We start from the raw sequence: 27,487 nt of genomic DNA, 5'->3' as shown, positions 1-27,487 counted from the left end.
CAAAACTCATACAGACGAATTATCGGTTTCCGACTACCCTCAAGCACTGAACAATTAACTATGAATACAAAGCTACAAATACTATTATTTGCAATAGGTAATTATATTTAGATTCAATTTACATTGAGCAGAATACAGGATAAAGTGACAGAAACATTCACATGAAGTCATATTGTAAAGTAGCCTCTCGTTGTAAGAACTGAGGTTTTCACGGCGGTGAGTATGAAGATTTCTGTCTTCTGGGTTGTTGCGCTGTGTAGTCTGCGATTCATCGCCCTGATGACGGAGGCAGTATGACCTCAGAAACATTGGTAAATATCGACCATACTACACAGCGTAACAACCCAGAAGACAGAAATCTTCATATTCTCTCGTTAGTTAATTAATGGCGCTGTTTCAATTGCAAAAGATAATGTAAATATAATGGACATAGACAGGAATACGAAGTTAGCTTTTAATCGCAAACCAGAGGGACGAGGTGTAAAAGAAAGACAAAGAAGAACCTGGAAAAATAACTTGAAGGCCGATACAGGCGACTCATTGCCTGAAAAGTGAAGACAAGACAAGAAGAGTCCAGTGAGCTCTAAGGACAATCACCCCACGCAGAGACTCGAACATAAGACTTCTCAAATAATGTTACATCATCAACATTGAGATAAACCTTCCTACTGGAAATTCTAAGCAAATTAAATGAGTTCGTTGAGTAGTGGCACAAAGCTCGTTACTCGATAATGTGATAAAGAAGTTTCCCGCTGTTTGCGGACCTGAAATTCCATACGTGTTCACAGAAGCCATCAACTGGTTCCTACCCCGAGGCACATGAGTTCAGTGCACCCCTTCGCACATAATTTATTTAATACCACTTTAAAGTTGTACACGAGTTTTGTGTTTGTATATCTCTGCTAGCTTTCGCCCTACTTACAAAATACGACACATGATGCTTAATGCATTTAATATAATAAAATTTTCCTTGAAATATCTTCAGAATGTCCTCAAAGTCTGAACCGATTTCGCGATGCACAAAATTAAGTTCATATTTCTTAAAGGACAATTACAGTCACTCAGTGGACATAATGAGATAACTGATCGCTGTAACCATCACGTCAGATGTTAGCTAAGTTCCTTTACGTGCCAAAGGGATTCTTCCACTTCAATTTCTTATATATTCTTCTGATATTATTAGTAACCGAATTATTATTCTTGCAATCTATTCTTTTGTGTAGGATAACATATATTCAGGTATATAACTAAGTTCTGGAAATTTTCAGAAATTAGTTTCATAGTATGATATTTGAGATACTCACTGCGATTAACATAACGTTGATATTATTCTGGCTAATGAAGCTGTTTAGGTGGAACACACCACCTCCATGTCCATGGCCGAAGTATCAACAGAATGGCGGATAAACTGTGTAATAATTTAAACTCTCCTTCAATGTTGGGATGTACAAAGATTCTCAAGTGTGATGTCAAAAAGCAGAGATTCCGTAAGGTGGTAAGCAAAGTAAAGTGAAGGAAGTAACGTCTACGTCCGGTTCTGACGGCAAATATTGTTCTTTCCCTAACTACGATTGGATAACAGGTCTCCGACAGCCTTTAGTGTACACAAAGTCGTGGCTCGTGTTGAGCGACTCAGAATCAACGGGACAGGTGACACAAGGTGTAAACGTATCCTGGACGCTTCTTATTATTTCCTACGAAAGGTGTAAATCGACACTTTTTAAACGAGACATCAATATTTTTCTTACAGAGAGTTGACACTTTGGTGTAGCGGAGAGACTGTAACAAAAGCGGGTAGAGTAAACTGTGTTATAATGTTCCACGGCAAGTGATCAAGTGTGGAAATATTTACTCGGATTAGATGTAAAAGTAATTTCCAAATACTTAACTTTTCATGACTCATTAACTTCCATGTTTTTTTTTACTGCAGTTAAAAATGTACGAATCCCATGTCACTACAATTATGAAACTGAGTTTCGTCAAATACTCACCTATCGAAAATGTTCCAGATAATTTTTTTATAATCCACTCACATCACGTACATTTTACCGATATTGACTAAACACAAAATATCTCGACAAAATTTACAGTGACCTTTTTCATATCTACGCAAAACGTCGGTTTTCGCGTGAGCCGAGTCGAATGCTCGATGTTACATAACGTTTTGACAATTAATTGTCAACAAAGTGAGATATCATGTTTTCGAGACGACGATTACAAAAATCTCTGCTTTGTGGGATTCTGCCTCGTGTAGATATTGACTGACGCTTCAGAGAAGCTAATTGCTTCCATCGTCACGGCGATGATTACTCAACGAGTGCCTGGGCATAGGAACTTGCCACTCAGCAGCTCCCACTCACACACACACAAAATTACTTTGCAGAACAGCATCCTGCCTATAAACGTGTGCCTCTTTCAACAAAATGTTTCTGTTTGTAGATACTAAGGTTTACGTTCGGTAATAAACTTAGGTAGAATCCTAACAAACTAATGCGCTGTGTCACTGCAGAGACTACTTCTGGCATTATCTGCACTATCTTCTTTTACTGAGGACTTCCGTCACCCAACACAGCTACATATAAATTCACACCATTTATAACCTCCTTAGATGCTTATACGGATCGCAACTGCTGTCCGTCTTCAGGATAAAGATAGAAATAACCTAACCGTTAAGTGAAAGTCGTCTATGAGAGTCTTTGTGACGTTTGACAGTTCAAGGAGTTGTATTCTGTACAGGTGCTTTCAGGGGACTCCACGGATAACACTCCTTTGCTAAAGCTGTATGCTGACGTTCAAGTTCTGTTTATAAAATCTGATGACTTATGAAGACATTTATTTACTTTAGTAACAGAAAAAGAAATCGCTTTAGCAAATTCCGTCTTTGAATCAAAAATGTATTCTTTGAAGCGGAAATATTTTTAATGCTTCAAACAAGCTAAGGATTAGCAGAGCGCGATACACGCTACCCTACGGTTCATGAACATTTTCCTGTTTTTTGAAAACTACTGAAGTGCCAAACTTTTCAATGATTATCTAAATTAACTGCGTTATTTATTAAAGACGCATACAGATTTTCAATTACGTAACTTCAATAATTTTAGAAATGGAGAAAGTTAATGTAGGCGTCTTCTGAGCTACGCTTATATATGTCTTCTTCCGCAGAACGACAATAATACATCCTCTATAGCTAAGGCTTGAAAAATCTGTATAAATATTTGTCAATTGTCTCAATACAAGAGAATTCATTTTGATACGTCATAAAATATATTGAATGTTTTTGAAACGTTTTTCGTGTTCAGCTACTCATAACAAATGTGATCTTGCATAACTGTCTTATATAGCTCATATATAAATACGTAAAAAGCACATCAAAATTTCAGGTGACAGGATACTTTATTCATATACTGATATAAATTCTGCAGAATATATTTACATTACAAAACAAGAACCACAGTGGTTGAACTAGAAATGACTATCTGGAATCGTGTTCGCTTAAGGGATGAAAAGCAGATATGGAGTAACATCCCTGTGACAGTAAACTCGAATTACGTTTCATTTAAATGCTTTGATATCGCTGTAAAAGAGCCAAGTAACGTTCTCCAATTTAATGTAGGGAAACAAACAGAAATCTGTCTAGACGAGAGGACAGCCAACAAAAGTGTGTGTTGGTTGATACGACCACGCTAAGACCCAACATGTCTGGGTTTAAGAGTTAATCCATCCCTTTTTCTGTCTCAGTGGACAAAACTGAGCATTCCACTGGCTGTACTCATCTTCCCTTTCTTCGTGGGCAAACCGAAAACTTCTAACGCACTGCACGAAGCCCGTGGCTCTTATTTTTATCACATCACGCTCCTCTTATCTGCCGCCATCTTTTCAAGGGTCCCCCATATAGCCCTTCAAATTTTTGTTGAACAGCAAGTTCTGGGAGACTATTATATATTTAGTCTTGTCCTTAGGTTTTCGCGGCTGGAGTTCAATATACAACCTCGCCTTTCGAAAGTAAGCCAAGCCGAATGTTGAAAATTATCCAACTATTTGACAAAACGTGCTGTTTACATCTCCAGGGTGAATATGTAAATGTTAAATTATTTTCTATATAACAGACGAGTGCTCGTCATCCGCTCTTAAGCCCCAAGATTCAACTATTCAGCATAAACAAATCCAAATTCCCTCCCATAATGCTGCCAAAACTATTACATATTAAACAAGACGATGGAAACTTTAATTCGAGCCGAAACATCGGATAGCTTTCAATGTTAAACCCCGCTCATCCTCGAAAGTCAATGTTGTACAGATGCTATTGACTCTATTCAAGTGAGTTGGCCTTTCCTCTTTGTACTCATCTGTTGGTCCAATTACTGAACAGACCCACGCATTTAACTTCTTCTCTATATGTACATGTATATATTTTTACGTTACCCACGTTTCTCTTCAGTTTGGGCCTAAAATATGGGGGACTGTCACTACTTTATAGCACTTGTTTATCTGCTGTGTAACTGTTAAATTTATCGGATCATATATCACTTTATACTGATATAATTTATAACATAGATGTATGAGAAATTTCACATCCGAAGCAGCACGTGAAACATTCTCTATCATCCAACGCAAACGCATTACTCCGAGGCGGACTGTACATTCTAATTTCAAAATCAATGCCACTGCTTTTTTTTTTTTTTAATATTTAGGTATCAAAATTGCGTGGGATACGAAATCGTACATACGATATTAAAATGCATGTTAAGGAAAATAGTGTACGGTTCTGGATTGGATTCATCTGGCTCAGTATAGCCATAGACCGGCCCTTTTGAACACTGTAATAATTTTTAGTTTTCCATAAAAGAAACGTAATTTATTGATCATATTAACGAATATCAATTTCGTACGAGGGTTTTGTTTAATTAAGTTTGTGTACAGTGTGGAAATATTAGGAACAGACCAATCATAACAAGTGTATAGAACACTCAAGTGTGGTTTCCGCAGTCTGATGTTGGGCTATCAGCAGACTTAGAATTAAATGTGCGATGCAATGTGTAAAGTGAGAATTATCGTTTAGATATTTGGACACCAAGCCGTTGATAGCAGCAGGTCCTCAAAGGGTAATGCGTAGCTGTGAATCGATGTGGATGCCCTAGATATGTGTGACGTCACTGTGAAATCGATGTGGCCACCATAGCACATCGCGGGAGAGACTTTTGTTCCTACCATACAATATCCCAGAGATCGGCCCTTGTGCGGATCTGATCTGCCTATGGCATGTGCACAGATACACGGCACTAGAATAAATAGTTTATTGTTTTTTTTTGTCGAAATGTGAATTTATTACGAAGAGTCACATTTTTGTGATCTGAAAACGTCGCTTCAGGATATTTTTATTTTAAAATATGGTCAACTGTGTAACGTAAGCTCGTCTTCTCCACGAGGAAGGTATTAATGAATTTCAACCCTGAAGATGAAGGGGGGCAATACGTTCGTCCGAAAAGCTGGTAACTACTTAAAATATTACATAAACGCGTCAAAACCTGGAAGATCACGCACAACATGATCTCATATTTAACTTATCTTTCGTTGACCGAGGTTTACGTATGTTCTGACAATCCTATATATTAAAAAATGGCATGTAGATTGGAAAACTGTTCCTGGTGTGAGTAAATGCTTATTGTAGTATGTTATCAAATAAATTTCAGAGGTAAAGTTACAATGATTCGTCAGTTAGCATCCTCGCGACAAGAGAATGTGTTTGAAAGGGCGTTGCTTTGTGGAATACTCTCACCTAACACAAGAAAATGCAGACGAAGAGATATATAATTTATAACATGATATATTATTGGGGTGACTAAATCATACAAAATTGTAGTCAAAGGTATCCAGAAAAAGAGGCGAATATAATTTTGAGACTCGTCTTCTATCATTCTGTCTGCATGTCGACTCCAAATTAACTGACAGCGTTATGCCAACAATTATGAAGCTTGCAGTCTACTTTTTATTTCTTCATTTTGCAACAAGCAACGTGATTTTTCCACTCTGTTGAGTGACCACTGACTCCCTGCTATTGCATGCATAATGCGTGTAGCCATTATGAGGAATTTACAGTTTAATATGGGTGAACTAGAACAGTGGTATTGAACCTGGGGTACGCTAAGACATCTTAAAGGGTACGTGAAATTTAATAAAAATATTATTTTATGATAAACACTGAATAATCAGGGACAGATTTAATACATTATTTTGGATGTAATTTATTTAATTTATTTTAGATGTAGATTATATACTATGTATAACTTGAATTATACACCAACAACTTTGGGGTGCAAAGTTGAAGAGAAATTATATCTGGGGGTACGCGAACAAAAAAGGTTGAATACCACTGAACTAGAGAATGAAGCTTGAAATTTCAAGACCAGTAAGTGAGTGCAACAACATGGGACAGGTGCTCGCTTCCGTGTTTGTGCTCACGTACACACAGGGGTATTCTTTAAAAGGAGAAGCACTCGTAGCGCTCATGTGTCGCACACACGCCGTATATGGCCGACAGAGCGGTCAATAGCTTTACGGGCGACTGCTGCAACCACAACTGTTCCTTCAGAGCCGTTAGTGGCTCGTAAAATGACGAGTTGCTTCTTGTAAACGCGGACAGTAACAGCTTGCAAAGGGTTTCGTTCCAATACCACCACAGAAAATTAAAAAAAAAAAAATAATTTATCGAGTAACATCACTAAAATCCATAATATTCCATCTTCAGGCCGAGGTTTCAATCCGATACCTCCTGAATGTTTATCAGTAGTTCTATTAGCCTCTGAACTGCGACGGTCTTTTGGATCCTTTAATGTTATATTTGTCCGCATTGCCTATCTGACAAGCGTTTATTCACTTGTTTCGATATTACTTTTACTATACGGTTCTCAGTTACCAAGAGATCAGCTCTTCATATACTGCATATTCTGCAACTCAAAGGGCGAAGGTTGAATTAGCATATTTCTGGTTTCAGGTAATAGCGAACTGTCTCCTGCTTCTCACCGCTAACTTGCTGGGCCTCACATCATGTTACCTGGCGGACAATCAGCAACGCAGAGCGTTCCTAGAAACCCGTCAGTCTCTCGAGATGAAGCTCGTCATCGAGGAGCAGTCTGCAGAACAGGTCTGTTGCTCCACTGACTCTTCATCCTCTGACGATAAAATATCAAGTTATATTCATGATGAGCTTCAGAAAGCTTACTGCCACGAAATTCACAAACGCCCAGTTTTCTGAACAAAAACCTAAGAATATAAAACACTGCAATTTCACTTTTTTTTCTTTGTTGGAATAAAACTCCTCTCACCAAAAGGGAACAAACTGATGGCGCTTCAGAATAAAATACTAGGAAAAATATATGGATCGAAGACGAGAGTAAATAATAAAAGGAGACTTTTAGCAAAAATAAGAGCTTTATAATCCGTACTCCTCAATAAACATCATTAGAGCGATCAAATAAAGAAGGTGAGATGGACAGAGAATGTAGCTCGCATAGGAGATAAAAAATGTCAGAAGTTCAGTCGGAAAACGTTGACGGAAAAAGAACATTTAGTAGACCTAGGCGAAGAGGGGTAGATGTCAGAATGGATGTTAATGTAACGAAGTGGATTCGTATGACTCAGGATAGGGTATAATGGAGGTAGTTAGTGATAACGTCCCGAATGTAACCTGAGAATTTTCAAACGCTAAACGTAGTTGCCTATATACTTAGTACTAAAATGGCTCCGTGTTCGATCCAGAAACTTGCAATTACATACGAGTATAATAAGAAATAGTGACCTGAAGAGAGGAATAGAATCAACTTTCGAAACGACGTAAGTGCCTGAATCAAATACTGAATACCTCAGACACGGGACAATTTCGATGACGTCTGTGATTTATCGTCTAGCGCATCCTTGCAAAAAATAAATGTAGCTAGTTAAAATACAGTATTCTCTCCAGCTGTGGAGAATCGTACAATACAAATATAATACGACTTTAATAAGAATATCCGGACTGAATGAAACATCAAACAGCCATCGGTCCGAAAACCGCAAGATTATATGCAGTGGTCTCGACAACCACAGCAGACACAGTGTACTGTCGAAAGCACATTCACACACCGAAATAAATACGAAAACCTCAAAGCTGCTTTCCAATATCTAGCAACAGAACACGTTACAAACCTCCGTTCAGGACGTAGAAATTCATACATATGCAGTGAACGCATTGGAAAGAGCTCGAGTTATAATGAAGGCGCATGCCAACGACAGATTCCACATCTCGACATAAAGCTGCTGACAGAAAATTCTGGATGCGGTTAAATGGATCGCAATTCACAATTCGCATAAGAAAGTTTTGCTAGCAACTGTGTTCGTGGTAGTAATGTAAACCGTGAAAGTTAAGTTTCATGTGGATGTCATGCTCGTTCGTCAGCCCCGTATATAATCAGAAGAAGAAACATACCTCTATGATGAAATTGGAAGTCAGAAGTTATATGTCTTAAAATCCCAGACAACAGGCCTGTTCAGATAAATATCAGAATTAAAATTAATTAAATATGAAGCAGAGATGGCTAGCAAAAACTTAACAGCTGCCGTTTAAGTCTTTCAAATGCTCCAAACGTACTAAAGTTATCGACAGTTGATCAAAGGATTAACAACACAGGCGAATATCTATAAAATCTGTGCATGTTATATTTTTACACAACCATCGCTTTCAACATATGAGTTAATAATGATGCTTTCTTAGCTGAATGGTTCTGACTGCACAGAATGGAAGTATAACAATAAATTATAAAATAGAAAGGACGTGTAAGGAAGCGTCAAGGATTATCACAAGATTATATTCCAGAACTAGCCTAAAAGTCCAAGTCATATTATAATAAAATATTATATTAACGTTTGTTAAAAACTGTTCATGTATCAACAAATTTAATTTTAAAACCTCGCAGTTCAGGAGAAGGCATATAGTCTAAAAATAAAGCCTTGGTTTTTCCTCATGAATAATACACATCTTTCTTAGCTTAAGAAGCCAGTTAAAATTATTAAAGAGAGCTGAAAAAAACTTTTCGACTCCACATAGAATAACGAGTAGAATTTTAATAATCTTTTATCTCTTTTAATGAATATTGATGAGATAATTGTGAAAAGAATACGAAGTATTAATGTAGGCATGTCCGAGGAACATAAAGACAAGACCGATAAAATATAAATAGCAAAGAGATGTAAAGAATGTAAGTTTTGAGGTTTTCACAGCGGTGAGTATGAAGATTTCTGGTCATCGACCAGACTACACAGCGCAACAACCCCGAAGACAGAAATCTTCAGTTGTAAAGAAGTGAAAACAGGAACAGAATCAGAAGTTAAACAATGCGCTGCTCCGAAAATGCTAGAGGACAAAAGCTATGACAGCAGTTTCAGCTTGGAAGTTGCATTTTTACCCTTCTACATCACTGACTTCTACTACAAATTTTGTACAAAGTCTAACATGTTTACATAGTGAGTGCGGGAACCACATCAGGGGATGGAAGTTATGTTGATAGTTCCATCTTTAAAGTTTCTCCTTCTACGTTCACTACTTTGTTGTAAATTCCATTCGGAATATAATAAAGTGCTTTATTCACGTACATGCTACTGAGCTCACGAAGATAACTTTTATAAGAAGCCTGAACGGTGCAGAGTTCGCGGCCGGACAGAAAAGTGTCTTTTACATAAAAACACAATTTATAAAGCAGAAAAACTCGAAAACCTTATGACACACGGAATTTTATTTAAAACTTTAAAAGACGAACTTCGTGTAAATAATATTTTAAAAAGTCAGCTCCTACCGTAAAGAAACACACCGCGTTTCCATTACAAGGATAAATTAATTAATGCTCTTTAGGGAAATATTCATAGTTTTTTCTGAAGAATAATACGAAGCACTTAAATACACTACAGACAAAACTCAGAGTTACTGAATGACAAAGTATGTGATACATAAGCCTATAGTAAACACCGTGCTTTAAAAAGTTAACACAAAAACGTTTTATGACCTATAAAGCCCCTTCATATTCTTCATTTGTCTCTAATATAGCATATCATGCAATTGTAGCTACTCGAGCAGGTTTCTTGAGAATCAGTTCACAGGATTGGCAAGGTCTGACTGTTTTATCTGCATCACAAGGGCGAAACGATGGACTGAAGGGCTTGATGACTAAATCTGAGGAAAATGTAAGCACTGTATAAAAGCCTAAGGCAGGTTTGGAACTCGCGAACTCAGATTTCTTTCAGTTTACTCAGACAGATTATACTTGAGCATAGCGACACACTGTCTATGATTTTATTTGGTACATCTTCGCAAAAAACTAAAGATCCCGCGGATTGTGCGTTATGACAACCAATCCTGTTATCGTCTTATGTCCTTCACTTGCAAATATTTGCTGCTCCACACGTGGTCAAGTTCCGGTCCTTCTCGCAAAGTACATATATTTGTGTGCACTGAGGGTGGAAGCAGGTATCAAATTGCGTGGTACTGAACTCAGGCGACATAGGTAGCTTCCGAAGTGATCAGCCTATAACACGTTGAACAACTCTGTTACAAGATGACTGTCTTCTGGGTTGCAGCGCCGTATAGTCTTGTAGAAGTTTTCCGACGTTTTAGAGGTTATTGCTGCCCCCATCATCAAAGTGACGATAAAGGAGATAGCAGGTGGTTCTAAAACGTCGGTAAACTTCTACAAGACTGCACTACGCTACAGCCCCCGAAGTTGGTAATCTGCCCAATCGCCTCTTTAAGAACCTCAAATTCTGCTACACACGTCAAAACCAGAAATACCAACATCGACATTATCACCGCCTTGAGAAACTCACATTCCGTCTTTTCCTAGTCACGCATTTCAGTTTTGAATACGTCTTGCCTTTGTGATGTGTTTTTCGACCTGGCTCGGGGCTTGGGTAATAAAGTTCACCTTAAGAATGGACAAGCGACCGTAAAACGCAAAGCCGCGGATAAAGAACACATTTACAAAATCAAAATATATGTTTGCGTTTGCCAGGATATCAGATTCTTTCTCCTCTTTAGTGTGCATTCTTTTGAACTGTAAGATATTGGTCCACGAAGCCCGTAGCTGGCTCAGATAGTTATTACCGGGTCGCTCCCGCAGAACGACGGTGGGAGGAGTGCTTCCAACTGGCTCTGCAGAAATACTATTCCCAGTCACGAGCGACGTCATGAAGACAGTCTCTTCATATGACGTCCATTCAGGGTCACAGTGAAATGCGGATGCATGACTTTTATATATGATTTATTAAACTACGCTTTCAGTAGTCCACACCCTATAGCGCTGAATGATAGGAGGATAGGATGATTTGATAACTGGAAATGTTACGTAAAGCAGCTGCCGTGGCCTAATTTAAGAACAATCTTGGAAGGACTGAGGAAAACCACCTAAAACCTCAATCACGTTAGCTGGTATCCGGGTCGGGATTTAAACCCAGGGACGTGCGGTCGAGATGTATTTTATACCTTCGTGATAATGTCAGGAATTAGCGGCCGACCCAAACACACAGAATAGAAATTACTGAAGACTGCACTTCACAATACGTATTCAAATTTCGCTTTCATGTACAATCAATAGCGCATATTTTAAACATGAAGCAGGATATAAAAGAGAAAATATATTTTTTGTAGCCAAAGCATGAATATTAAATAAGTAGAAACATTTATTACCACTGCAGTTAACCAGCTCCTGTGTTAGATAAACCGACATACAGCCTTATATACAACACATAACTAAATAGAAATATCAGACTTTTCATAAGAAAAGATCATAAGACAATTTGCAGTGAATAGTTTTCTCCAAAATTTATGCAAACATAGTGCAGAAGAACCCACCATTGTCTTAATTATATTTATCATCAGGCAGGAATATAGAGACGAAACTAGATAAGAGATAAGGCTGTATGATAACTGGGAGAAGAGGTAAAGAATTTGCTAATTTTGGAATTGTAGGCAGAGTTTTCTCTAAGGTCTTAGTCAGTAAAATATATGCCAAGGAGACAAACTACTCATATCAAATTCAAAACCTCCAATATCAGCATCCCATCCCGCCAATACATAGACAAAATAATAAAAAAATATGTGCCTATTTCAAGTAATACAGAACACAAAAAACAAATTTATTACATTAATTACTCAAAACTTGCCGACAGGGCAGTGAATTTCTTCACACTGATTGTAATACTAAGTCTGTTAACATTCTGACGATACATACGAACGAACTACGTGCTATCCAGCCCTTGTACACATTCTGTTCTTAGTTCACTCCCCAGGGGTACGTGGGTGGCTACGAAGTTTAATCCAGCTTCATAATTTGTAATGAGAGCAGGGTAGGGAATTTCCTACCACACTGATTATTGATTCGTCTAGCAGCAGGGACATAAACAGGGCTGGTGGGGGAAGAAGTGAGATGTGTTTCGTTATGAACAGCGAGCCTTGGCGGTTCCTCTGGTAATAAATCCACTCTCTACATTGTAACAAGCAAAGATTCGGGTGGGATATATGAAAAAGAGACGTGTTTTACGTACATGAAAAAGAGTCTTTTATACGATTCTCCAAAAATTTTGGCTATATCACAAAAATTAAATTCTAAGACCGAAACTGATTAGGATAGAACATAAATCTTTAGCAAGATTTCTAAACTCAAAGGACAACGCTTCGAAACATCTGGACGAACACAGCATATAATCTATGCGAGGGCTCATAACCAACTCCTTCTCGAGAAACTAGCTGTTGCTCATTTAGTTATTCACGCCTTCTTTGCAATACGGAGGTTTATTGTCGAGCTTGTAAGAGCCCGTCAACGCGAAATTTCCGATTGATTTCTGTCCATTTTATTCCTTCAGACACAAAATGCGCACGACTTCATGTATCAGCTAAGATAATGTTTCTGTGATCAGTACTGGACACAGCATGGAGGACCAGATAAAAAGTGCAGATAACAGATGGCCCTATATATCTGTAGTCCGACGGGAATAAAATAGAACAAATAAAGAACCAGCACAAAAAGCCACTTCCAAAAAGCAACTTACACAATAAAGTACGAGAAAAGAGGAAACCTGGTAGACACTGAAGTATATGAAAAGATCCGTTTATAAATGATTTTCCCTGTTGGCGAAACAGGTGTTGTAAATGAATAAAAAGAAGAAATGTAAAACTTTCCGAGAGTTAAGATTGTAATAATAATGCGATCTATTGAAATACTGCCTAATCAGACTCTTCCACAACCACCATTAACAATTATTCGTCACAATTATGTATAATAAACTAAGGTCAGAAGCAACTGTACACGTGAAACGCCAGGACTTGGTATTTAAACACATCTGCTCCTTCCGATGCCATTCGACTATGACCCACAAAAAAGGTTTCGAAACTTCATTCCGAATTCATCGACTTAACAGAATTAAGGTCGTGGTAGTTGTTAAGACAGATGCGCCCAGGAGTGAGCGACGGAAGAAGGGAAAAGGAAGAAGTGATGTGACGCTGGGCGTCGGTGAACAACAAGATAAAGCCGAAGTTACGTGACTTATCTTTCTATTCTCTGCAAACACGAGACTTTGAAAGGAAAACGAAGCTTCTGCATTTCAAAGTAAAATCAAATTATGCAGACCAAGATAGAGAAAGTATGTAAGTTATGTTACTTAAAAAGTGTTGTGGAAAAATACGTTAGAAGCGAGTTACTTTGTGTTGGATGTTCCCTCTGACGGAAAAAAAGACTTCCTTGGAATAATGGAACAGAATTAAGGTGGAAATGTTGCTACAAGAACTGCAAGACTTACAAACTAATTCTTATTGGTAATGGAGATTCCCAGCAAAATGTTAGCACTTATGCCTTAGTCTGGCAACTTGAACGTGCTTACGTTAAATTTTATTTGCATTTCCCTCACCTATCTCCATTTCCTTCACCTTTTATAACCTCAATAAATACGTCACTATAATCCTCATTCCGGTACTTATTTAACAATGCCTGAACTCAAAGGCTGGCAGCAACTCAAACAACTCTCTAAATTCAATTTAATAAAAATTTCCTTGGATATTATTCATCGTCTAGTAAATATAAAACGTAAAACGACGTTTCGGAGATGGGACTCTATATCCGTCTTCAGGTTCCTATACAGTTGGGCCCACTAGATAGAGCTAATCCCTATCTCCGGAGATATATTTACTAGACGATGGATAATATCCAAGGAAATTTTTATTCAATTGACTCTTCACCATCGTCAAGAAGTTTTAGATTTGATAAACTCTCTAAAGGTTTAAGTCAGTCATGCAATAATTATTTCGCACATTAACTACTGATTAGAGTACCAGGCCACTTTAAACATTGTGCATCTTTTACATTTTTATGCTGGGAGAAACATCTTGAAACAATTATTTACTGCTTAATATTCTGAGACATACGTTTATACTGACATTCTTGAATTTACAAAACGTATGCCTGATTTACCTCTGAAACTAAAATGAAAACTAAGTATCATCTAGCGTTTTCAGGAACACGTGTTGTCATTAAGTCTACATAGGCAGGTAACACCTTTCTAATTTGGTCAGACTATCAAGACGAAGCTAATGCAAAATCAAAATGCTGTTTTTACTAGAGAATATTCTGAAATTTTTCCATTTCAATGTAATATTTATCGTGCTTTTTAAAATTTTATTCTATAGGAATTACATCTCCATTGAAATATATTAACAATTGGATAATTACGAAATTTGAGAAATGTACATGAACAGTTTTTCTCTGAATAGACACGGTGTGAGATTCTTCAGAAGTAATTGGTTGTTTCTTGTTTTTCGTCTCTGTCTCCTGCAGACAGAGAAGCACTAATGAGAATGAACAATGGAGAACTGATGAATGAAAATAAAGATAAATAGCAGCTAAATCTGATCTAGCCATCACAAACACAACCATAATTCGATATTTGCTGAATACGCGTCTGTAAAGTGAACGGGTGGTACTGTAGTATCGATTCTGAGTGACTGTGAAATTGAAGTACAGAACAACACAAAAACTTCGAACTCTATGTTATTCATTCTCTCATTGGAGTCATCTGATCTGTACTATAATCATCAATATTAAATATAAATTGTTCATGAAACAAAAATATCAAGGTTAAATGCTTTATTTGCATTTATACATAATTTACACACAAAGAACATATATTGTAACTTGTGTTTAAATTAAAAGCAATATAGACCCATGCACATAAGTAGCCCCAAAAGTAGGCTAAAGTCGGAAAAACAACATCGACGCGAATTTGTTTAACAACGTTGCATGTCTAACAAAGCTGGGAAACTGCGACTGTCAAATAACGTTGTAATCAGACCAAAGATTACGAAATCTGTTCTAATAGACTTGTATACAGTGACCAAAGTAATTTAACATTACTAATAGTGCATCTCGCGTTTAAGGATGGAAGCGGTAATAAACAGCTGCCGATAATTTTTTCTTGTTCCGAGAATTAAACTACTGTGTTAAACAGCTGTGCGGTGCTGTCTTCAAATTAAAGTTGTTTGATGTATCTGATATTTTATAAATATTGCATCAATAAATTGTCCCCTTCCACATCTAACTAACACCATGAAACAGAGTCCTTCTCAAGCTGCTGGCATCGATCTAGTCATTCAATAATTCCCTGCCTTTTACGGAATCTAAAAAGTTCATTGCCATGCTCAAAACAGTCCATCACCAGTCCACATCTTCATCCATATTAATCCAGTTCACACCCTCCCACTCTATTCCCTTAAGATTAACTTTAATATTGTAGCTCCATACATGCCTATGTCTTCCAAATTATCTCCGCTTATGATTCCCAACCAAAATTGTATACGATATTCTCGTCCCTGCCATGCTTGTTACTTAAAATTTCACCGCCCTTGATTTAAAACACCTAACAAAATCTGAAGAAGAGAAGGCCCATTCATGTCAAAGCTCTCCAGCGAGTCTGCGACTGTTTCAGGAAAGGTTATTGCTGTCAGTACTGCCAGAGCATGTGGCTGTCAAGATGAGGCAAGATCTTGGGTCCTCCAAGGACAGTCAGTTCAAGAAAATCTACATGAGTCGCCACGAAAACGTCAGGTAAGAACATCATCATTCAGAAATTCACCAAAATATGTAGCCATTGTACCAATTCATAATTCACTAGTTAAATCTATTTATACGTCGTTGATTCGCATGTTTCCATATATAAGCTGTTTTCGTTCTTGCGGACGTCCCTTAATTACGCGCCGCGGCTTCGAAAACACGCGGTTCCTTCTCCTTCTCGCTGCTCGTTTCAGAGGTCCGACACCTTCATGTTCGAAATAGAAGGTTGCACACATGGATGGATCAGTAATGTCCCTTGCAGCATCCTAATACAGAATAAATAGACCTGTGTTTTAAATGAATGCTGGGCACAAGAAATCTGAATATAAACAGTAGAGAAATAGAATACGCTACAGTAAAATTTACATTTTTAAGGTTTAGTAGTTCATATTAGCAGATTATGCAAATTAAATATTAATTTAAAAATAATACTCTATAAATCACCGTAAATATTCCTCGGTGCATTAATAATCGTCTCTACATCTAAACTATGCTAGAGACAGGGAAATGAATACCAATTTATGTAAACAAGAGTACGGAATTAAAATTAGCAAAGTTGCACTCTCTTTATAGTAAGGGTGTTGAATGGAATAAAAAACAAATTATTTTCAGATGGAAATAAGAGACATGTACGGGGGAAAACAGGAAAGGCGACTTAGGAAAAAGATTCACAGGTGAACAAGTGTGAATAATGAATTAGATGTCTCCACAGACGTGAAGAATAGGAAGACGGACCAAGATGGAAATTAACAGAGACAAAAAAAGTGGGCGGTGGGATTAGCGACTGCAGTGGAATTACTAACACGTAAAAAATCAAGGATAAAAAAATTTCAATTCAAGTAATTTAATAATAATGATAATTTGACCAACGGAACAAATACTTTACAAGTTTTTGTGCACCCGGGTGAAGAAGCAAGGCAGTGAGTGGCTAAACTGATAGCGTTACTGACATAAATTCAACAATTATTTTCTAAAACTATTATTCCTCTGCTTTGAAAATCTTTAAATAACTCCACGGAGCATAGTCCTTGTTCAAAAGGTAACAATCTATCAGATATTTATGAAAGTACCTTATTCACAATAGCAGTTCCTATCCTGGGTCAAATGCATCCAGGTCACATCCTCCCCTCCAATTATTTTACGATCCACTTATATTGCACAAAATTGTACGCTACAGACTGAGATCACATTTTGCAGTCGGACATTTCCAAGTGACCAGCTTATGGGCCTAATGCACTGCACAGAGACTTCCACGTTACGAATAAGCTTAGACATCAAGGCAGGATTCAGTGATATCCAAATAGATTTCCAGAATAGATTTCATCTCTCAAAAGCGTCCTCAGAACTCCTAATCCCTCCCACCTCCTGTTAGTACGCTTTTAGACGATGCAGTCTGAATGTGGTATTCTGTGATAGCACATATATATCCTTACCTATTCCCCATAAAAAATGGTAGTATAGTTTCATTTGACACTATAATAATCTACAGTTAAAACAAAGTCGATAAAAATATAAGAATTGCTACACTGTCGAACAAGTCATTGAACATTTACCTTAATTATTATTATTATTATTGTTGTTGTTTTTTATATGCAACCAGGACGATGTCATTACGCAGAGCAGAATGCAAACTTTGGCTGCATTATATCCAACTCGTAAGGGCCATGTTCCCTTTAAGTGGAAACTATCGACTTTTCCAAAAACTTTCCAAAACCTGACTTACTACGACCATTTTATGTGATGAAGCTCTGACTTACAGAGATATATAGAGGCAATACTTTTCAGGTACTCCTTCCATTTACCGGCAAGTGGCAACATCTTTGATGTTTGATGTCGTCTTGCTGGCAACACTATTCCGTCTATCTTTCTTCAAACTCTCTCTTTGTGCTAAAAAGTTCCTCTTTCATCTCCACATCAGATAGCAGCAGCTGCAGTTAGTGGCAGTTGCAAATATTCATGAAAATAACATAATAGAGTGTAACATTTACGAACTTTTAAGCATATTCCCGACTTTCCTACCCGCAAAAAATGTTTCTATTGAATAAATTACTTAAACTTAAAGTTCTTGCTTTGTTTGCCATAACATTTTGCTATAATAACAATAATGATATTAAAGCTCCGTGCACACCAAATATTACTGTTGAAAACATATGCTACTAACAGTTTCATTAACAAAAGTTACACAATTAGTCGGAAAATTGTTGATAAAAAAATGTTTCTGAAAAAAAATTCCAAACTGTTTCAGACTTTCAATTTCTGTCTGGACGTTCATGTTTGTAACCTCTGTTATAACACTGCTGACAAAAACTGTTTATATAACAATACTGTCAACAGTTTATTTAGATGTGGATGAAGCTTAACAAGTGCCATGCAATGAAGCACATTGCAGAAACTGAGGTCAAACTCCATGCATGTAAATGAGTTATAAATTTCGCTCTCCGGCTACATTACCCCTGTAGAAAGGACAGCCTCATCTGTCCTTCTTACTGAACCACATTAATCAGCCTCTTCACTCACAAAAATATTCCGGCTTTGCCATAATTATGATCGCAACAACAAGACGCCTGTACCACGTAACAACAAATAGGTGAACAATTTTAAGGTACACACATTTCGTTAATATTGACAGTTCAGGCGAACTTACAGGCAGTCAAGAACCAGAGTTTCTAACGTAACTTAAAGCAACTTAATTTAAGCAATTTAACTTAAAGTAACCTAGCTTAAATTAACTTAACTTTAAGTAACTTAACTTACAGTAAGTTAACTTAAAGTGCCTTAACATAAAGTAACATACACAGTACATACACACAAACACACATATGTTTCATGAAAAATCTGTTTTTTATTGGCTCAATCGTAAGAATAAAAATAAAATATGCAACTAAAAAATATGTACCACGAAAGGACTCCGCCCCCAATATTACCGCGTAGCTCTAAGTCATCAGTACATCATTACCAGCTTCGCTACGCTGCAAGGTGTGAGCCGTCTTCAATCTCCTGTCTCCGCTCCTCGCTTTGTAACGTTGTACTATTTTTCTCTGACACTGGCGATGGCTAGTTAAGATCATCCACGGTGTATCAACATCAAAAGCAACATAATTTTGTTACATAATTCTGCTTCTCTATGCGACATTCGTAGTTTCTTTCAAACATAATTTTTGTTCGTTTTCTCTCTGTAAGTTCCTCGCTGATCGATATTTTTTAATATTCATGCACGTACCCAGGCTATTCTGACTTCATCCAATGCTTTAATCGCAAATCCCATTACTCACAACGTCACTATCATTTATTACTGTCAGGAGTGACACCACGTTCTCCCACTAGACGTCTGTCTGGTCGACAGGTAGATACTAACGGGACATTTCTATTGTTATCTTCCAGTTGTACTGTAAATAAACTTTGCATCCTAACAATACCGCTCTCTGACCATGGAGGAATATTTCCGCTCCGTATTCTGCGCGATATCTCTTCTTGCATTTCCGGTGGAGATGCACAATGTGTGGTCCAACACATATAATTCATGCAGAAGATAATGCAAAACCAACTGTGCGATCTTCAACTGTTTAAAAATGTAAATATGGTAGAGTTTGAACTCCTAAATTGTCAGTAGCAGCCACCAGATCAATAAGATAGAATGAAAAAACGAAATGTTTTTGTTACATAACACGAGAGTTGAATATTTATAATATCAATTCCTTAGCATTGCGATCCAACTGATGGGGAAATATGATAACACTGCATTTCCGTAGGACACGCCTTCTAGGCTTCTAGGCTATTCTGTTTATTTCCGAAGATCATTCATTCTGCTAAGATTATGAAGCACGTAAATGCTGGACATGCCAGCACACTGTGAAATCTGTCACTCTGTTGCAGTATCCTGTACGCAGATATCGTGGGTTTTACCGCCATATCTTCAACGTACTCTGCCTCTGAGCTGGTCAAGATACTCAACGAGCTTTTTGCAAGATTTGACAGATTATCAGAGGCAAGTATCCAATTCTGCAATGTTAAGTAGTTTTCTTCTTACCTTTAATCCAATAGCATAAACTGTTTTAGAAACCTAAGAAAAATCGGGACATTTATTCCATGAGAATGTTTACAAAAATTATTATTTTAACCTTTTAAAACTTAGTGGCTTCTAGACCACCTGCTTTAACAATAAATAACTCTTAATTTTCCATAAAATGTATTTATGTATTATCGTACGATTATCAGAATAAACAGCGACTATTTCCTTAAATAGCATTAACGAAGTTATCTAAAATACAAAGGCGTTGTTTTATTTGAGGTAAAAATTAAATTTTTAAAGATGAAACTTTTCTGGAATTTTGCGCCGTGTAGTAACGTAGAAACTGACCGACGTTTCAGAGGTGCGTACTGTGTTCACCATCACGGCAATGACGTATAGACCGTTATCGCACAAACCACGCAGCTTACGCGCTATCCAGCTGAAAGTGCGTCTCGCACTAGTTGACTCCGGATCTAAGATCAGGCTGGCGGCTCCATGATAAAGGGATGTGAATCCCCTGTTTCCGTATGGCAAATGCCACTATTAGAAAAATTAATAAAAATGTAATGTGTAAAAACAATAACAGAAACAAAGACGGGAGAAGTGTCAACTCCCGAAACAGTGTGTATTTTAGCTGCAAAGAATTGTGGGTGCTAGATCGACGTCCTACCGACAAGACTAACTTCAAACGTACCCTTCTCGAGGGTCTGTCCCAAAAGACAACAATTTTCACACTTGCCGCTGTGAGAACCTGAAATCTCACCTGAAACTGATAGGTTTACACAGAAGCAAAAATCAGTCAGTAACTGACAAAGTTCCGGAGTGCTGTCGCGAAATATAATTGGTCAATATTTTTCGCACGTCTAGAAATAAACGTTGCGACCTGGCTGTGTGGCATTTCTTGTAGTGAATGGTCAACTTTTCAAGCGCTGTCCTAAGTTAGCGTTATTTAATAACCCTTCAGCATGTTAGTGTGTGAGCAATCTAGATAGAATAGCAGAAAACATACTCTTTTCTGTCCTGTTTCAGCGCTACCAGCAGCTGAGGATCAAGATTCTGGGTGACTGTTACTACTGTATCAGCGGGGCTCCACGAGAAAGACCAGACCACGCTGTGCTCTGTGTCCATATGGGACTCTCTATGGTCAAGGCTATAAAGTAAGTAGAGATACGTATCGATCTTGTTTTAGCATCGACGTTATGGATGGTAGCGCGTAACTCCATACAAGCGTATATTAAAGGTTTTATTTATGTTCTCCGAAGTAATAAAATACGCTAATCTGGATTATTGTTTAGTAACATGTTGCAAATGCCAATAAAGGAAACATAAATTATGTCGAAATTGAGAAAATGGACATCCACTGTACACGGAACCGCAGATACACTTTTAGCTAAGTTACAAACCGATATATTTGCCTGCCTTCTGGAATGTTACACAGTGCCACTGAAGATACTTTTTAAGAACCTTTGGTTCTTGTTTTTATTGCTTGCATTTTATTTTTGACTGTTACACTGATTTCAAATTTTGTTTCTTAGTTTGTTAAATACTTTAACATCGAATGCGAGTATAACTGAACGAAGAACTGGGAGTATCCTGGAAGAAATATACAGTGACTCAGTAATAATATTACCTCAGTAGTTGCTTGGTTGGGATGAGGCCTAAAAGAACATGCCATGCAAATAGGCTAGAATATGAAACAGTTGTTGGCATCTGCGAGCAAAATTACGTTAAGACAGACGCCAAAATTTTAAGATGTTGCTTTCGGCTTCAGAATTCACAGTTGCATCCATAAAAGCAGGTTTTTTAAACATCTCTAAACCTTCCTTCTCCAATCTGTCAGTAATTGATGGTTTAAAAATGGTGGGGGGTTGGGGTTCAGCTGCTCATTATAGCGAGGGCTTAATCTTATGAAAGAGCTCTGAAATGCTACAAACACTTTGCAGGTCGAATGTGCAGTCCAGCACTAACAACTTGTATGTCAGTAATGTAATTAGTTGACAGTACGCTCGTCGCCAGCTGGGGAACAACGCGACCGCGCTCCTGTGACGTTCATTACGTTGAATCAGCGCGAAGAGGTAGGGCGACGTTACAATTAAACTGAGTTCGGGGCAGATTCGCAGCGGAGAGAGGGAAAGGACAGAGGAAACATCAATTTCCTGTTTGTTACAAGTCATCTGCACTTCAGAAAGGGAACAAATACACACTTGAAGTGTACACATCTAAGCGAATGGAAGTACGGTTCATGACCTAAATTATGATGAAACAGAATACAAGTGTATTCACAAATTTTGAAATGCCATGTTAAAACCGCATACTTACTAATGTTATCACTGGTTAGACGAGAAAGATTTCATAACGAGAGGATAAAATGTGTATTCAAATATTACGGTTTATTTGTAACTCTTTCGTTCTCTTTGACGCTTCTGTCCAACAAATTTCAAATTCCCACTTCACTTTGCCCCCGGAATTAAATCGCGGATGAAACTCTGGTAAATCGTACAAAATTATCCTCAAACGATGATACAGTTGCATCATCTTAATTGAAACAGGCATCTCTACATACGAATCGTGTTTACATTTATGCAAGAAGGACCTTCAAAATCTGTTGAAACATGGAAAATCACAGTGAAAGTTATACTTCGCTAGAGTACAAACATTTTATATATACGTTTATTGATTTTTTCTCACACACAATAGATAATGAGGTTCATTTATTGCAAATAAAAAATCCGCTGACACAAAGCTAATATCGCTGAACACATTAAACTACAGATAGACAGGACTTTTTTCTATATTTTGACAGATATTCATCGTGTCAAAAAAAAGTATCAAATGAAAATGTTATACCTCATGGAAATCCGTACGCTACGTCACTGACGAATTTTATTTGGGACGAAAGGTTTAAAAATAAGTTTTCACTGAGATTCTACGGGTCTACCTCCCAAATACGAAGCAGCAGCAGTGCTAACTAAGTGGCCGCGACGTTAGTTTCCATATGGAAATTAGAGTGAATTCCGATAGCAACTTTTCACACACAATTTCATCTCGAATCTCTCCAGTTTCAGATTTTACGAACTACCAAGTCCTAGTTGACATTTCAGGTTCTCACTATAGACGTTCACCAGCATCTCAGTGTGCTTACTGCGTTCATCATCAGTGTTATCAAAGCACCACAGCCCTGAAGATGGTGGCAGTAATAACCTCTGAGCCGTTGACAAAATTTCACCAGACTACAAGGCGCAACATCCCAGTCTTCTTTTGTGTAGGCCTACATATTCAGACACATGAACAGACGTTATGTAACAGTAAAGGAACATGTCTGCGTTGTTCCTTTACGTCAGCAATGCCGTTTATGCCACTTTGATTCTGAGTTGTCATTTGTTCCGGCCGAAGAAACGGATCGATTGCGTCCCTCAGGGACTACGTAGGTCTAGAGACAAGTTCATTACATATTTTAATGGTAAGGAGTTCGTTTTTGTGCCACGACAGAGAATTGAGGTCTTCAATGAAGTCTAAGCTAACTCAATGAATTTTATTTTTCGGCGAATATGTATCATTTCTACGGATAACACGATAATTCAATGTTAATTTAAAGAAACGCTGGTTTGGGAACGCCAGTCCGTTGCATGTGTACTTGAAATTCAAGCTGCATGTGTAATTCGATAAAAGAAACGCGGAATATATCAACTTCAAAGTTTCATAAACTGACCTATTTCTGTATAACAAATCAAGGTAATTAATTAAGGAAAACTGTCAGGACAGCTGATGTCCGGGCTGAGATTTTAACCAGTGACCTCAAAATACGAAGCAGAAATACGAATCATTCAGTCGCGACATTCGGTTAGAATTGAACAAATTGCATAGCGGTTTAAATACTGTAATTTTAAACTAGCATTTGTTTTAAGAATACGAAGTATGAAAAATTGAATATAACCTTTTAAATATTACACTTTTGATGCAACACATAAAACATTTTGGTAATGTCCTCTTTACCTTAGTAAGGCAACAAACCGAAGGCTGTTGCTAATGGGAAAAATAATTGAATTCGTCTGCCGGTCTGGTAGTCACCATGTAAATATCAACCTTTATACAACAATTTTCATCCACATGTCATCACCCTCACTTTAATACACATAATTTTTAAACCGAAAAGCAACGTGACTACCACAAGGCAAAATGCGAACATTAATTCAAATATAAAGAGGATACAGAAAGCAAATTACACATTTTAGGTGAAGAATACTGTATTTATCTAACCCCATGAAGCTTAAATGCTTGTGAAAAGGTTGAAAGTCATTCATCTTGCAATAAAATTTTAGTGATATTTCATGTTTTCGCGGCGGTGTTAGACGACGTCTTCCGGGATGTTGCGGCGTTTAAATATCGCGGAAACCGACAGACTTTCAGATATACCTGCTGCCTCCATTATCAGTAAAATCACCTCCGAGAATCTCTGAAACGTCTGTCAATTCCTACGAGTTTACACGGCGCAACACATCAAAAGACAAAGTCATCTTCTAAGAAGTTTTAGTGCCGCGATCACAAGAGACCGCCGCTGGATCATATTCTAAGCCAGATGAATTCAATCATTCATCACCCTTTGGCAGTATCGTCACATGACATTTACAAGACTTGCCATCCTGAGATGCCAAGGCCGTGAGTGGTATGACATTCTTACGTTTCGGAACCTGAATATAACCATGTTCAAGAATAATTCTGTTCTCTTTCACACTGCACGAACTTTCATGTGTCACGTAAGAGAATTCAATCCCCTATTATTGTTTATGACAGTTAACACAACACACACGTACTTACAACTAGTAAGTACGAATTTATTTGCACTGAATTTTTTTTTTAAATAAATGTATTTGAATAAAATCTGGATTATACAGAGTATACACAAAAGAATGGTGCGGTTTCAAAAGTTAATAAAAACCTATTTCTCACCTTACACCTTATGTTGTGCCCGTGTAAGGTGAGAAATAAATTTCTTATTAACTTTTGAAACCGCGTCATTCTTTTGTGTACACCCTATATAAAGGGCACTTTAGCCTGTAGTAGCATATAATTGATATTATCCTCCTTCAATGTGGATCGATAGCCGAGGACGCTGAAGAATACGAGGAAAATGCTATGAAAATGAGGGGAAAAAAAGGACGATAATTTGACAAAGAAGGAAGACGATTCTGCGAAACACAAAGAAATAAATTAATGCTATTTCATGCGCGTCACTCAGTAATAACACGAAATTCTTAGACAGGACTGTTGGAGTCAAGTCGGATTATCACGGATCCCTAAATCAGAAGGAAAAACGTAGCAGAAATTCAGCTTGTCGCTGATATCGGTCGGATACAGTGAGGTCCCCTGGCATGGGTAAAGCGAGCTCTAACCTGATTCTCCTTGTTAAACTCATGTAACTTGCATCTCCACTCTATTTGTCGTCATGGTAACCGCACGGGTTCCGTATGGCTATAAACCGTACATATGAATTAAATTGGACTATTCGCATCAGTCACACACAATATCCTGAACAGTGTGACTTGAAATGCCATGTGCGCTTTTGTTGAAAGCAATCTGCTGTGAACTGCAGCAAACGTTTAGCCATTCACGTGTCATTGCTTCATACCTGCATGATGCCCCTGAACCCATTCATAGAGTAACGGGTGTACAGTAACCAGTGTGACAGAAGAAACATTACAGACACCCAAATTTAGTCTTTAAACCTCGGCGGGAAACAGAAACTGAAAGTATGTCTCTGCGAACTCTAAGTGATGAGGAGAACAAATGAACAAGCGAGACAGAGAGGAAGAAACAACTTAGAAACACAGAAAATTGCATAAAAAGACCGTGACTATTTGTAATCTCCTTTTGGTGTTGAATGCTTCAAGGTTTATACTGGTTTGGGCATGTTGCCCAATAGGAGAAACAGAAAGTCATATAATATTTTGGTTAGAACACTTAACTGGAAGAAATTACCTGAGGAAATTATACTAAATCAGTGAGAGTCCAATGTTTGTCTCTTGTTTTAACAAATGATGGACCCTAGTAGAGTGTCGTACTAAAGGGGAAGTATCTCCTGTCCACTTAAGACAATGTACTAGATGGTTAATTTGTGTAGCTGTAGATTTCAGCCTGGTCATATGCTCTGGTGGTGCTCCGAACCACAAAACAATTGGATGGGTCGTCTTATCAACTGAGGTACTCAGACAATAGCACATTACGTGACAACTCCTTGCGATAGTAGCCTGTCCTAAATTGGGAACACAGCCGTATCACTGCGAAATTGTTAGCGAAAGTTACGTGTTGGGATCTACGACGGCCGCTTCGCTACACAGAGCAGCGATGCTATCTCATTAAATGAGTATCTTCAGACTATGGATAATTCAGAGTTTCGATGAAGATGTAACATTTTTATTTATACACATGAAACAGATCCAAGGATCATATTATACTTTGCCTGCAATTGGTCATGGAGTCAGATGGCTAACAAGGCTCTCTTAACCTCACAGTAAATACCTTAAATACATTTCTGTCACACAAAAGTTAACAAAATGTTGGTACTTTTATTTTGTAGAAGACAAGAAGAATATGTTACAACTCTTGTGGATAAACATTCTGAGAATAAAGATTCTCACAACATGTAACAGAGAAAACATTTTGTAGTATAGCATTCTGGAAATATATTTAGAGATATGTTGATAAATTTAATTCATGTTGTGCAAGCGCTGAATTGAAAACAAAAAATAAGACAGGTCACATCTGGTTGCTAGTGACAAAACTAGGTCAACGGGTTCAGTGATGTGTGTGAGTTCAATTGGCTCGTGAGTCTCGCTGAACCCCTTGACCTGGTTTTGTCATATAGACCAAGGCATCTTATCCCGTTTGACACGTTAGCATGGAATTAAATTATGTTTATTCATCTACTATACTCCTAATTACTACCTACTCGAAGTTTTGTCGTCGTGTTCACAAGGACGCAGAAATGGAGCATCTGAGACAGTTTCATCCAGTTTGAGCCCTTATTTATTTATAACCCAATGTATTTAGCGTAAACATTGTCTCCCTTGAGCGAACGTTCTCAACAAGGGAAATGATCTAGATAGGTTGTCTTGTAGATGATCTAGCTTCGTTATCTGTTTTTTTATATTCTTTAAAGTTTTACAATTATATTAGTGTTCCCTAGGTGGATTATTTGTTTTTATTTATATTTCTTCATTTTTTGCTCTGTGTTAATATTGTTTCTATTTTGGGTTTGCCTGTACTTGGTACTGTACATGTATAAGTTTAGTTAATCCGTTTGTTTACTATTATCCATTATTATTTCATTATTATTGTATGTATTGTCTGTGTTTGCCTGTTA

General features: G+C 37.6%; 2 protein-coding genes across 2 annotated transcripts in view; one reads left to right on the top strand and one right to left on the bottom strand.

Annotated features, from left to right (window-relative positions):
* Nucleotides 1-27,487, bottom strand: part of LOC110830924 (alpha-tocopherol transfer protein-like) — a 182,946-nt gene that overhangs the window by 130,790 nt on the left and 24,669 nt on the right. The window lies entirely within an intron of this gene.
* Ac3 (Adenylate cyclase 3) overlaps nucleotides 1-27,487 on the top strand; it is a 77,284-nt gene that overhangs the window by 26,507 nt on the left and 23,290 nt on the right. The window contains exons 2-5 of the mRNA XM_022066341.2: nucleotides 6,992-7,141; nucleotides 15,994-16,112; nucleotides 19,992-20,103; nucleotides 21,157-21,284. Coding sequence (XP_021922033.1) covers nucleotides 6,992-7,141; nucleotides 15,994-16,112; nucleotides 19,992-20,103; nucleotides 21,157-21,284 — 509 coding nt within the window. The remainder of the gene's footprint in view (nucleotides 1-6,991; nucleotides 7,142-15,993; nucleotides 16,113-19,991; nucleotides 20,104-21,156; nucleotides 21,285-27,487) is intronic.

The sequence above is a fragment of the Zootermopsis nevadensis genome, unplaced genomic scaffold (assembly GCF_977971745.1).
Source record: "Zootermopsis nevadensis isolate Lab colony 2312 unplaced genomic scaffold, Znev_1.0 Znev_ptg000024l, whole genome shotgun sequence".
Lineage (NCBI taxonomy): Eukaryota > Metazoa > Arthropoda > Insecta > Blattodea > Termopsidae > Zootermopsis > Zootermopsis nevadensis.
This window is presented reverse-complemented; position numbering and strand designations above follow the sequence as displayed.